The sequence below is a fragment of the Pagrus pagrus genome (assembly GCF_965226575.1).
Source record: "Pagrus pagrus genome assembly, chromosome: 3".
NCBI classification, from domain to species: domain Eukaryota; kingdom Metazoa; phylum Chordata; class Actinopteri; order Spariformes; family Sparidae; genus Pagrus; species Pagrus pagrus.
The window spans coordinates 26,477,015-26,490,282 of NC_140187.1; the positions used below are offsets into that span (position 1 = coordinate 26,477,015).

Sequence of the window (13,268 nt, forward strand, 5' to 3'; positions counted from 1 at the left end):
TGTCACCCTCTGTTTGTCATGTTGACCATGTATGTATGCTTTCCATCTCCCTCTGTTGCATAGGAGTGAATGACATGCTACCAGGCACTAAGTACTGGGTACCCAGGATCAGATTGTTATTCAGTGCAGAGGATCCACGTGTCTTTATGGAACGTATCCAGTTTGCCCTGCGCTGGAGGGAGAACACAGAAGCTCTGCTTCTCTACCACTTGTCTGTGGACTGCATGCCCATCTGGAGGGGAACCCCATCTCTTGATACCCTCAGTCTCCAGCGTATCAAAAGACATGCCCTTTCAACCCCTGGCCTCAGGCTAGAAATGTAAGTAATGTTGGTGTCTCCTTGTACACTATGATCTGTTTTGTAATAGATTTGTCTGAGTTGAAATTTGAACTGGGCTGAATAAAGGGATTATTAATGTGTGCAGTCTGGAGAAGTGTATAGGGGACCTGGAGAAGGAGGTCAAACTGGAGTATGACTGTACAATGAACCGCATGAGCTTTGACAAATTAGTGATGAGCCATCCGGAGGAGTTTTCACACATCACCCTGCCACAGAAGGATCCTGACTTTGTTCCTCAAAAAGGTAACATAGTTAGCCTTGTCTATATTTGTTTGAGTCAATGGGGTCAAAATCAAAGAAATGTATACCTGGCATTCACCCTCACAATCTACACACTGCTGTGTTTCATCTATTCATAGGGTGCGTTCCCGTTCCTCACCCTGCCTTTAAGAAGAACCAAGCTGCTTTTATCAACAATTCCCTGCTAGCAAAGCCGGAGGTGATCCGTGTGTTATCTGAAATATGGGCTGACTGCAACAAAGTAGAAACCATGAGACTGTTCAACATCACTTCGATTACACCACTGCGACTGAACGAGTTTGAAAACATGCAGTCTCAAACCCAGACTCAGGTATTATAGTATTTGAGTAGCTTTTCTTCTGCCAACACTTGGCTAGTAGCTTTCAGTTCTTTTTAATAGCAATTTGAATGCATAGTCTGACTGCCTGGTAATCACTGCTCACGTAGCACCAAAATTGAATCGCTACTTATGCTAAAACAGGCGGCCAGGGCAATTGTGGTTTATCCATGGACAAACCATTTAAAAAAAGATTAACAATGTCAACTCTTACTCTTTGCTTTACTTTTACTTTTTTTTGGTACTGTTAGGAAAAGAGTCCTGTACAAGCCATGCATCAATTTTTTTGATAATGTTTACTGGGAATTACCAGAGAGACAATCCTTGCAGATAAAGCAGACACTTGAATTTCACTTGAATAAAGTAACATCAAATCTTTTCCTTCTTCTCCAGATTAACCTGTTTCTCAGGGAAACATGGATAGCAACACTGAGCGACATCATCATTTCCAACCTGCGGAGTTTAGGCCAGGGCTCCTACAACATCAATGAGTCTAACTGGGAGTCGTACAAGTTTTCCGAGCTGTACAGACTGATGGCTGCGGTGCACCTCAACCTGCAGAACTCCTTGCGCTTCCTCGTGCAGGATTCGCTGGCCAGCCTGACCCAGCTGCTGTTGGACGCCTGTCACAGTGTGCTCACGTGTCCTCAGGAACTAGTCTGGGGCAATAATCTCATCACTAGCCCCTACCAGTAGGATAACACGCACTTCTTGCAAATATAAGCACACATGGGTGCACATTCACATTTATATAAACCTCTTCACACACTTTTGTGCTCATATGTTTTTGTATATTTTTTTTCTGTTACTCGATCTTGAAAATCAGTTCTACATTATGCACTCTGCTCTGTTTAAATGAGTGTTTGATAGTGAGTGTGACAAAGCCTTTGTGTTAATATAAGTGCATTCTCTATAATTAGGCCAAAGAGGAATGCTCTGTTCCTGTTGGACTTGGTTCTGGATCAGACTGGGGTTCATTACAGCACACCTCTGGAGAATTTTGAGACATCTGTTGTTAACCTGTTTGATAAGGGCATTATGGCCACGTACCACATACCGCAACTTGATAAGGTAAAAGAAAATCTTCAGTCACCTGAGTTACGAAGGATTAAATTAGAAATGGGAATACAAGGATGTAAAATTTGTTCATGATAAGTTCCCCCATCCATGAAAGATGATATTGACAAGTGCACTCTTCCTCTCTTGTCTGTTCCAGTTTGTGATGCAGAAGTTGTCCATCGTTGGTGATTCATTGCTTGAGTCAGTGAGGTTGTGGGAACCAGAAGTAAATGAGCAAAGAGAGAAGGTCCGCAATGCTCTGATACAAGCAGCCATACCTCTCAGGGCTTATGCTGCTGAGTATGAGAAACACTTGGAGCTACACAACTCGGACATCAAAACCCTTCTCGAGTAAGTCTGCTTAAAGTTCTCCCACAGGTTAACAGATGCAGGTCACTCAGATTTATGTACTATTCAGCATGCTTTGGAGTCATTTATATCTCCTCTGCCAGATCTCATACGCGTGCGGAACAGACATCCCAAGAAGTGAAGGAAGAGGTGGAGCAGCATCTCAAAGAAAAGGAGAAGCTAGAACACTCCCTGCCATCCTCCATCATCATTGGTCCATTTTTTGTCCGTGTGGAAGCTGTACGTCAGGCTCTCTCTAACAAAAGAAAGGCTTTAGCCAAGACAATGCTGGATCACCTTGCTGTTAGGCTACGCAAGCAGATTGATGATGTAAGTCATTTGTTCAGAGGCCCAAAACAATTCACTATTTGATTATACAGTATACAGTATACTACTGTATATAGGTGTTGTTTTGATCTTTTTTTTTTTTACATGGAACCTACATTTACTTCAGTTTGACAGCAACCTTTTCCTGCCTTTTTAAATTGAATTATACATTTTATATCTTGCGTATGTTTGTGCAGGCATGTGAAGAGTTTAACATAATGAGTCGAAAGCTACGTGAGAAGCCCACCAGCATTGAGGAACTGACTGAAAAGAGGGACTGGATGAAGCAAATCCCAGAGCAGATCAAGAGTTACAAGGTGCACATTGAAGGCATGAACTGGCTTTTTCTGTGAGTGTCATGTGAAGTGTTACTCTGTCAATATTTCTGATTTAATTACATTTTTTTCAATTTGTTCACAACAGGAACTTATTGGCAAGACCCTGCCAGACTATGAGCTATTAGAAGGATGTTACTACTGTCTCACAGATGAGGATATGAACAAAAAGTAAGTGGAAAATCATTATGCCAAGTGCCAAGTGAAAACATATCTGAAATTTAATCTGTATGTTCTTGTCTGGGATGCAGAGTGATGTATAGTTTTTTAGTGATTGTCATGGTTGCTAATCTGCCCAGATGGACAGCTATTGGATGGCCTCAAAAAATTGTCAGTCAGATGGAAGCAGCAGCCATCCAGCATGTGGAAGATGAGGAGCGCTTCCATAAGATCCAGCTGGTCGATCAGAACAACTTTGAGGATCGCCTCGAATCTCTAAAGGTCAGCTGAGAAAACAAGTTATTTTTTTGTCAGAGATGAGTTTGAGAGGATTTTCGGAAACAGTTCCTGAACTTGAAGCCTTGTTTCGATGCATCTGAAAGTACAATTCCATGAAGATTTGTATTTTTTTAGGAATGTTAGAAATTCGATTTTTTAAGGAACAGCAAAGTAAATGTATGTTATTTGGTGCTAAATTGTTGTAGATGTTGGTTGCTGAGTTTGCGGGCCATGCAAACATTGATCATGCCCAAGAGGTGGCCAACGAGGTCAGGCGCATATGCGAGACACTTACGGAGTACCAGACAATGGCACAGACCTACAATACCAGAGACCGTCTGTTTGGTATTCCTGTCACTAATGTAAGTGAAAGAGCATCCATCAAGTGAAATGATGTCGAGATAAATTTTATCACTAGATGCCTCCTTGTTATGAACTGAACAAACTGGGAAAGATCATACATTTGTCATACTTTTTATGAAATTGACATGTAAATGTCTATTACAGTATGATCATCTGCAGAAGCTGGTGAAGGACTTTCAGCCTTTTAAGGACTTGTGGACCACCACCTCTGATTGGCTACTTTGGCATGAGAGCTGGCTCAATAGCCCGCTGTCTTCTATTGATCCTGAGCAGCTTGAGCGCAAAGTTACAGACACCCACAACACCATGCACAAATGTGTTAAACAGTTCAAGGACATTCCCAGTAGGTGACACATTGATCACCATTTAAACCTTACAACTTGAAGTGTGATTTTTTTTTTCTGACATGTTTTTTTCTTGGCCCACTTTCTTTATTTTAACGTGACACTAGACTGCCAGCTGGTAGCAGCTGTAATCTGCAGCAAGATTGAAGACTTCCGTCCTTACATCCCTCTGATTCGTGGTCTGGGGAACCCGGGGATGAGGAGCCGCCACTGGCAGATGCTTTCAGAACGCATTCAGATGGATGCCAAGCCCAAAGCCAACGTGCCTTTCTCCCGCTGCCTGGAGCTTGGCCTACAGAACCACGTGGATGACATAGTTCATGTGAGCGAGATGGCTTGGAAAGAGTACACCATTGAACAGGTATCTGTGAACAGGAGTCACATTCTGAAAACAGTATATGAAGTTTTGTGTTAGGTATAGGTTGTGCAGTGAATTTAGTGTCACTGTCGAAGTTCAAAGTTTGGACAGAATTTTGCCAGCTTATTTTTATCTGTGTCAACATCATGGTTGAAAATGCAATTTTCATGATGAAAGCAAATAGATGGTGAAACAGAGGCAAAGTGAGTGTTTTTTTGGTTCAAGGCATCTCTACTTACTTTTTCTTCCTAATGCTCACTGTTATTGTGTGAATATGTGGCTGCATCTTTTTTTTACAACTTCTCACTCAGGCCCTGGAAAAGATAGAGCAACAGTGGTCGGCAGTAGTCTTTGATGTGTTGCCCTACAAAGAGACAGGCACCTACATCTTGAAGAGCCCAAATGAAATGTCCCAGTTGCTAGATGACCACATTGTCATGACGCAGAGCATGTCCAACTCTCCCTTCCAAAAAACCTTTGAGAGCCGCATTAACGCCTGGGAAAGCAAGCTCAAAATGACTCAAGTACATACACACAATACACACAACCATAGAAATTCACAAAAGGTCTTGAGTCTTGTATGATTATCATGCAGTGTCTGATGTTGTGCTACTGCCCTCCTCTGGTGCTTGCAGGATGTACTGGAGGAGTGGCTGACATGCCAGCGCTCCTGGCTCAACTTGGAGCCCATCTTCAGCTCTGATTATATTAACCAGCAGCTGCCTATGGAAGGAAAAAGATACCAGCAAATGGAAGGAACATGGAGGAGAGTGATGAAAAATGCCTTTAATAATAGAAAGGTCAGAGCTTCCAAAACACTTTATATTAAAGGATGACTTTTTTTTTTCTGAGTGAGATGATGATGCTCATTTGCTTGTCGTAAACTATAAATGTGTGCTTCTGCGTTTATTTTTAGATGATTGAGTTTTGTTCTGATGTCCGTCTACTACGCAAACTGAAAGAGTGCAATGCACTCTTGGAACAGGTGCAAAAGGGTCTCAGTGAGTACTTGGAGACAAAACAAGGGTCCTTCCCCAGGTGAGCCTGTGATTCCCCTGGCTCTCAATTTCTGATGTTGACAGATTGACCTCTTTTAATTCCACATACCATTCCCTGTGGAGGGTGTGCACTGATGTCAACTTTTTTATATCATACCACCTCCTAACCAACACTGAGTGGCCCGAGAAACTTGCTTTAGTTGATGTGGGTGGGGGAAGCTATGATACTAAAAGGAAAACAAGCACATTTCTTAAAAAAGTAAGGGCTACTCATCGATGATATGTATAATAACCAGACCATCAGTGGTGTGTGGTTGAACTCTGACCAGGAATGAGATTCCTTTCTAAATTATTACACTCTGTCTATTTTAAGACTTAGTACAATGTACTGTACAATGTATATCTGTTTGCAGGTTTTACTTCCTGTCAGATGATGAGCTCCTGGAGATATTGTCCCAGACCAAAGATCCTTCCGCTATACAACCGCACTTGCTCAAATGCTTTGAGAACATCGCACGGGTTTGTTTTGACTGTTTCTACACAATGTTTCTGAACTTTGCTCATATACTGCTGACAGTGTAAGATGCATACCACATGCAACTGAGGCTTCTGTTTCAACTTTTTTAGCTTCAGTTCCAGTCAGATCTACAGATCACACATATGTACTCTGGAGAGGGGGAGGAGGTGAAGCTGTTTCTGCCTGTGTTGCCTACCGGGAATGTGGAAGACTGGCTTAGGGACGTCGAGACATCTATGAAGGCCACATTAAGGGATAACATTGACCGCTCACTCAGAGTCTACCCTGAGGTCTGCAACCCTGACTCTCATTTTAATATTCATGATGTGTTTTCTAGCCATATTTAATTGTCCAGCTTTTGTAAGATCTGTGTTTGTTGTCTTGACCCCTCAGCAACCTCATGCTGAGTGGGTATTATCGTGGCCTGGTCAAGTGGTGATAGCTGGCTGTCAGGTCTTCTGGACTGCGGCGGTGTCTGAGGCTTTAGAGCAAGGAAACTTGGCCAACCGCCTTTATCCCCAGCTACAGACACAGGTATGCACTTTGTATAAGGGCAGAGTAATATTCAAACTAAATAACACTTTAATAATTCAATATCAATTGAAAAAATATACACCTTCTATTAATATTTGCTCTGAACATTGTGCACACTGTAAAAAAAACTGTATACTGACATGCTTAACATTTTCCATTTTGTGTCTGGAGCTGGGTGACTTGGTGCAGCTAGTGAGAGGAGGTCTGTCAAAGGTGGAACGAGCTGTGCTGTCTGCCCTTATCGTCATAGAGGTCCATGCTAAGGATGTCACGGCCAAACTGGTGGAGCAGGAGGTGTCGAGCATCAACGACTTTGAGTGGATCAGCCAGCTCAGGTTATCTGTTTGTCTTGTTGTTCTACATTTTTTCCACTTTTTACTTCTGTCAATCCTGATATTGGAGTCTATTCTTTCCTCTCATTTGCAATACTGTGGGAGCAGAATGAGTGTGATACTGATCTGATACTGTTTGTAGATATTACTGGGCAAAAGATGACTTGTACATCCGTGCAGTGAATGCAGAGTTCTTGTATGGATATGAGTACCTTGGTAACTCTGGACGTCTGGTCATCACCCCGCTCACTGACAGGTAGTCAGTTCACCACCCTGATTTTTCCTGAATGTCATATACTCTTTTGAACACACTACTTTGTGCCTCTTTCAGATGCTACCTGACCCTAACAGGAGCTCTGCACCTGAAGTTTGGAGGGGCTCCTGCAGGTCCAGCAGGTACAGGAAAGACAGAAACCATAAAAGATCTGGGAAAGGCTCTGGCTATCCAGACAGTTGTTTTCAACTGCTCTGATCAGCTCGACTTCATTGCTATGGGAAAGCTTCTCAAAGGACTTGCCAGGTGAGAGGCAGTTATTTAAGAGTGACTTCCAAGTCAGTGTTGCTGTTAAATATCACAAATCTTCCATCAATCACATTCATGCTGCCTTTTATTTGTCTGCCATTTTGCAGCTCTGGTGCATGGGCATGCTTTGATGAGTTTTATCGTATTGATGTGGAAGTGCTGGCTGTGGTGGCACAACAGATCACCACTATACAAAAGGCCCAACAGCAAAGGGTGAGAAGCTGATTCAATAGAAGTTCACACATTGGTACCTACTGTACTTCTGAACAGAACAAGTATGTTTGTAATGCTTTCGTAAATTGGAGATGTTTTATAAGTGTCATGTAAAAACCAACACAGGGACCAGAAAAATCTGCATGTTACGCATCTGAATCAAGCGCCACACATGGTTATATCACTACGAAATGATAAATATTGCTGAAATGTGTCAGTAAGTTCTCTTTGATATAAGGAAAAAAGTTCAATATCATGAATTACAGAATCGATTATTGTATGCAAAAAATACAATCATTTCATTAAAGTTGCATTTTAATTTTAGCATTTTAGGAGATTACACTATTCACCAATAAAGAAAGGTGAAATAAGTTTTAAAGAATATAAGTCAATGATGTCAATAGTTTAAATTCTGAAATTGGCCAGGTGCTGCAAGTAAAATTTGGAATCAACTTTTACTTATAATTGAGTACTTTTTCTATTATGAAGTTAGAAAAATGTTTGTACCAATAGAGTTGCCATGGTATAGTACGCAGAAGTCACAGTTCAGTACGTACCTCGGTACTGGGGTTACGGTTCAGTACACATTCGGTACAACAAGAAAGATATAACAAAAACTCCCAAATGCATAAGGCTACGTTTCTTTTATTTTCAACTGATAGTAGTGCAAGTAGTGCATCTACAGTTTGTTCCACCAAGTTAAGACATTTCAATTTTTTTTTACATTTTTTAAAAATTGCATTGAAAGTCAATAAAACAAATGAAAAGTTAGTCAATATATAGTTTTAAGATTGAACAAATTGCCTTTAAAAGATTGGAATAACAAAAGCAGTATTGCTTTTACTTACAGAATAGTAAGGAAAGACTTTATTAGAACACTGTATTCAACACATAAACCAGCAGTCTATGAATCTCTAATATAACTGTGTGTATGTTGTGCTTTTAGGCAGAGCGGTTTGTGTTTGAGGGGACAGAGATCCCTCTTGTCCCTTCTTGTGCTGTATTCATCACTATGATTCCTGGTTACGCTGGACGTACTGATCTGCCCGACAACCTCAAGGTTTTAAATCATAATTGAGTTTTAAATAACTGTGTAATGCTGATGATGAGCAGATGGGTTTCAACAGATTAGATTAAATCATCTGCAGGCTCTTTTTCGTCCTGTGGCCATGATGGTACCTGACTACGCCATGATAGCTGAGATCTCCCTTTATTCGTTTGGCTTCAGTGATGCCAAAGTCCTCTCAAAGAAGATCACCACCACTTTCAAGCTCTCCCTTGAACAGCTGAGCTCTCAGGTACTTGGTGGATTCAGAGGAGGTCAAAATAAGAATTAGTTTGACCTTCACATATTATCATATTACAGAATAAGAGTGTAGAATACTGGCATAAAATACAGTTAAGAAGTGAACATATTCCTGAGAAGATGAAAAGATGTGTAAATGTGTGCATGTGTGTATATAAGAATAACGAAGTTGTGCTGACTTTTGGTCCTGTTTACATGAAGGATCATTATGATTTTGGCATGAGAGCTGTGAAGACTGTGATCTCAGCTGCTGGAAACCTGAAGAGAGAAAATCCCGACATGAATGAGGTGAGAAATGTTTCTTTTGCTTTTGATGGGAATAAAGTAAAAGAAAACATGTTTGACACATTTTTTTGACACATTTTGAAAACCTCTAAACCGACCTCTCATCGTTTTTCGTCTCCCAGGAGTCAATCTGTCTGCAGGCCATTCAAGATGTCAATGTACCAAAGTTTTTACAAGATGACCTGAAGCTTTTCAACGGCATCGTGTCCGATCTTTTCTTGAAGACAAAACAGGAGCCAATCAAATATGGCACACTGGAAGAGTCCATGCGCAATGTCTGCGCTAAGAAGAACCTCAAAGATGTGGATGGTTAGTGTGTCTTGATGTACAGAGCATATGTTTTAAGATAAGCAATTTCCTGTATTCTTAGGATGACTGGATGACAGAATTGTCGTGATTGCAGGGTATATTAAAAAGTGTATTCAGCTGTATGAGACCACTGTGGTGAGACACAGCCTGATGTTGGTGGGACCGTCTGGATCAGGTAAAACCAAGGTGAGTCTTTTACTTGTCACTATGTTGTTTACAGATTTATTCACAGTTATCCAGACCAGTGTATAGTCCTGTTTTTAAGTATTACTGTTGTGTGTGTGTGTGTGTGTGTGTGTGTGTGTTTGTGTGTGTGTGTGTGTGTTAGTGTTATGAGGTACTAGGTGCGGCAATAACAGCTCTACAGGGCCAGCCCTCCACAAGTGGTGGGGTGTATGAGGCAGTGCAGATATATGTCCTCAACCCCAAGTCTATCACCATGGGACAGCTCTATGGGGAGTATGACCTGCTCACACACAAGTGGTAAGTGATGATTTCTTCTACACACACTAGAGAGCGAACAAAAAAGGTCAGACTTATACTATACATTCACAGTTTCTCTCTGACCCAATAGGACAGACGGTATCCTCTCATCTCTTATTCGCGGAGGTGCAGCACCCATGGACAAAGAGAAAAAGTGGTACATGTTTGATGGGCCAGTGGATGCTGTATGGACTGAGAACATGAACACTGTGCTGGATGACAACAAGAAACTGTGCCTCAGCTCCGGGGAAATCGTAAAGCTCACTGATGTAAGCTTGAGTTTTCATGGTTTTAATTATTGTCTCTTTATCGTCTTCTGTCCCATGTGCATTCAGACGTTTTGTGTCTTCCTCCTGCAGGCGATGACCGTGATGTTTGAGGTGCAAGACTTGGCAGTGGCCTCTCCCGCCACAGTGTCACGCTGCGGGATGGTCTACCTGGAGCCCAGTATTCTGGGCCTCGTCCCTCATACAGAATGCTGGCTGAAGCGGGTCCCTGAAGCCCTGAAACCGTACACAGAGCAGCTCGACTCCCTGTTTTCCAGGTTCCTGCAGGTGAGACATAACTGAGAAAACCCAGCAGGGAATCTTAAGGATTAGATTCTGATATTGTAAAGACTGTACTGCCTTTGTTTTATTTTTCTGTGCTTTTACACAGGATTCTATAACATTTGTCCGCACATCAGTAAAGGAGGTCATCACATCCCTGGACAGCAACCTCACCTGCAGTCTGCTTAAACTTATGGACTGCTTCTTCAGTCCTTTTGACACTAAAGAGGTGTGTGCAGCTTCTCTGTGTTAGAAAGAATCTCAATAAAATAATATACCTGGATTTTATTGCAATTATGCTGGTTTTAGCAACTTGAACATTTGCTATTACAGTATATAGAAATAATGAGTACAAGCTACTTTAAAATACAACGTTATCTTTTAATCTGCATTAATAAATATGTTGAATTTATTCAATGATACATCTAAGTGGTCACGTGGTGAAACTCACTGCATTTCAACAACAACGTCACAAGTGTAAACTAATGTGAAGGAAGTTACTAATTTTACCTTTAGAGGGATGAAAACTTCAAAGAAATTTGTGCTTGTTAATTTTGTTAATTGTGATCCCTAAACAATTCTTTACCGTCTTGTAGGATGAGAGGCCACCACCACAGAAGAAATTGGACCAGCTGAAGGACCTGATCGAGCCCTGGTTTTTTTTCTCTCTGGTGTGGAGTGTAGGCGCCACAGGAGATGCAGCCAGCTGTAAGCGCTTCAGTGCCTGGCTCAAGAACCAGATGGCAGAAGAAAAGGTCATATCATCATCTCTCCTTTTATCGCATCCAAATACCAAAATATTTCCAATGTGATTTGTATTGACAGCTGGATTATTTCTTGACAGTGATATCATTTAATTAAATGCATTGTTCCTTCAGATTCACTTGTGTTTTCCAGAGGAGGCCCTGGTGTATGACTATAGGCTCGATGATGCAGGGATTAGTAACTTCGAGGATGACGATGAAGATGAGGAAAGAAAAGTAATCATGTCATACAGATCTTTGATGCAGCAAAGACCATCAGATGCATTTCTGCTTTTCTCTCATTCATCATTTTGTTTGTGCTCTAGGTCCAGTGGGTCAGCTGGATGAAATCTGCAAAGAGTGTTGTGATCACCCCCGAGACAAATTATGCTGACATCATCGTTCCCACTGCTGACACAGTGAGAATGTCCTTCCTCATGGATATGCTTTTGACCAACAAAAAACCTGTGAGTACTTTGATTGTAGTTGATCTTCACACGTCTACAAATACTTTGGTTTGAATTAAAAGTTAAGAAGATATCCAAACAGTATCGCTTGTTTGTAAAAACTGTAAACATTTTATACTGAAGCACTTAAAAAGACACTAAATTAGGCTTGAAAATGAATGATTTATAATCGTGTGTGTGATCCAGGTGCTGTGTATTGGTCCAACTGGCACAGGAAAGACCCTGACCATGTCAGACAAGCTTCTTAGGAACATGCCCACCGAATACATCACACACTTCCTCATGTTCTCTGCCCGCACCTCAGCCAACCAGACTCAAGATTACATTGACAGTAAACTAGACAAAAGGTATGCATGCTTTATTATAGACTGTCAATCCAGCTTCACATTATTTATGTTTGTTTGTGAGTCATGATGCATGTGCCTTTGTGTCAGGTGGAAAGGTGTGTTTGGACCCCCAATAAGGAAGTATTTCATCTTCTTCATTGATGACCTGAACATGCCCATGTCGGAGACCTATGGTGCTCAGCCTCCTATTGAACTGCTGAGGCAGTGGATGGACCATGGAGGCTGGTATGACAGGAAACAGATAGGTGAGAATACTGCAGGGTTAGGGGTTGTTTCTTCATGCCTAACATATTACTGTTAATGTTAATGTTCCTGTTTTAATACCTCGGGACTTTTAATTTTCATAAATTGCAAAACATTTAATTAGATTGAACTTCTCTTTTGTCTTCCTGTCCTTTCTCCACAGGGACATTCAAGCACATCGTGGACATCAATTTTGCCTGTGCCATGGGACCTCCAGATGGAGGCCGGAGCCCCATCACCCAGCGCTTCACGCGCCACTTCAATCTCCTGTCCTTCACTGAAATGGAGGATGCCAGCAAGAAAACGATTTTCTCCACCATTCTGGGCAGTTGGATGGGTGAGTCTCAGACAGGTGTTGAAGGGTACAGACCACTTACATTAGTTTCTGAAAATAAAAACTTACTTCACTGAATGTTTGTTCTCTTTCAGATGGAAATATGAGTAAAAAGGAACCAGGCAGTAAGTCAAGGACACAGGGAAACAAAGTAGATAAAAAGTGCAAAGTGTGTAAAAATGTCATTAAATAGCATTAGCATGAGTTAGTATAGTTCGCATGATATAAGAAGATACAAAACACATCTGAATAATTCATTTTAGTCATAGAGCACATTAAAAAACAACAGCTGTTGACCAAAGGTTGTAGAAGTGTCTTCTGATTAAACATTGGCTCAGTAAATAGATTTTCATATGAATTTCATGTTTTAATGTTATCACTTCTCTCCTTTATCCTGCTCTTTTTCATCAGGACCTGTGCCAGCTATCCAGCCACTGAATGAGTCTCTTGTAGACGCTACTATCCGAGTCTACTCTACCATCACCTCCCAGCTCCTCCCAACTCCAGCCAAGTCCCATTACACCTTCAACCTCAGAGACCTGTCAAAAGTCTTTCAGGGCATACTCATGGCGGAGGCTGGAGTGATAGAGGTAGAAT

General features: G+C 41.4%; 1 protein-coding gene across 1 annotated transcript in view; it reads left to right on the forward strand.

Annotated features, from left to right (window-relative positions):
• Positions 1-13,268, forward strand: part of dnah1 (dynein, axonemal, heavy chain 1) — a 30,097-nt gene that overhangs the window by 2,150 nt on the left and 14,679 nt on the right. Inside the window, 40 exon segments of the mRNA XM_084348666.1 lie at positions 64-319; positions 426-583; positions 700-911; positions 1,311-1,609; positions 1,838-1,988; positions 2,134-2,327; positions 2,429-2,654; positions 2,849-2,968; positions 3,075-3,157; positions 3,286-3,427; positions 3,631-3,786; positions 3,932-4,130; positions 4,239-4,492; positions 4,801-5,013; positions 5,125-5,289; positions 5,406-5,527; positions 5,901-6,006; positions 6,115-6,294; positions 6,398-6,538; positions 6,710-6,873; positions 7,013-7,126; positions 7,202-7,390; positions 7,501-7,606; positions 8,553-8,666; positions 8,755-8,904; positions 9,114-9,200; positions 9,320-9,506; positions 9,601-9,692; positions 9,835-9,989; positions 10,081-10,258; positions 10,349-10,543; positions 10,647-10,766; positions 11,134-11,292; positions 11,416-11,517; positions 11,607-11,747; positions 11,934-12,094; positions 12,182-12,339; positions 12,501-12,674; positions 12,767-12,796; positions 13,083-13,261. Coding sequence (XP_084204792.1) covers positions 64-319; positions 426-583; positions 700-911; positions 1,311-1,609; positions 1,838-1,988; positions 2,134-2,327; positions 2,429-2,654; positions 2,849-2,968; positions 3,075-3,157; positions 3,286-3,427; positions 3,631-3,786; positions 3,932-4,130; positions 4,239-4,492; positions 4,801-5,013; positions 5,125-5,289; positions 5,406-5,527; positions 5,901-6,006; positions 6,115-6,294; positions 6,398-6,538; positions 6,710-6,873; positions 7,013-7,126; positions 7,202-7,390; positions 7,501-7,606; positions 8,553-8,666; positions 8,755-8,904; positions 9,114-9,200; positions 9,320-9,506; positions 9,601-9,692; positions 9,835-9,989; positions 10,081-10,258; positions 10,349-10,543; positions 10,647-10,766; positions 11,134-11,292; positions 11,416-11,517; positions 11,607-11,747; positions 11,934-12,094; positions 12,182-12,339; positions 12,501-12,674; positions 12,767-12,796; positions 13,083-13,261 — 6,332 coding nt within the window.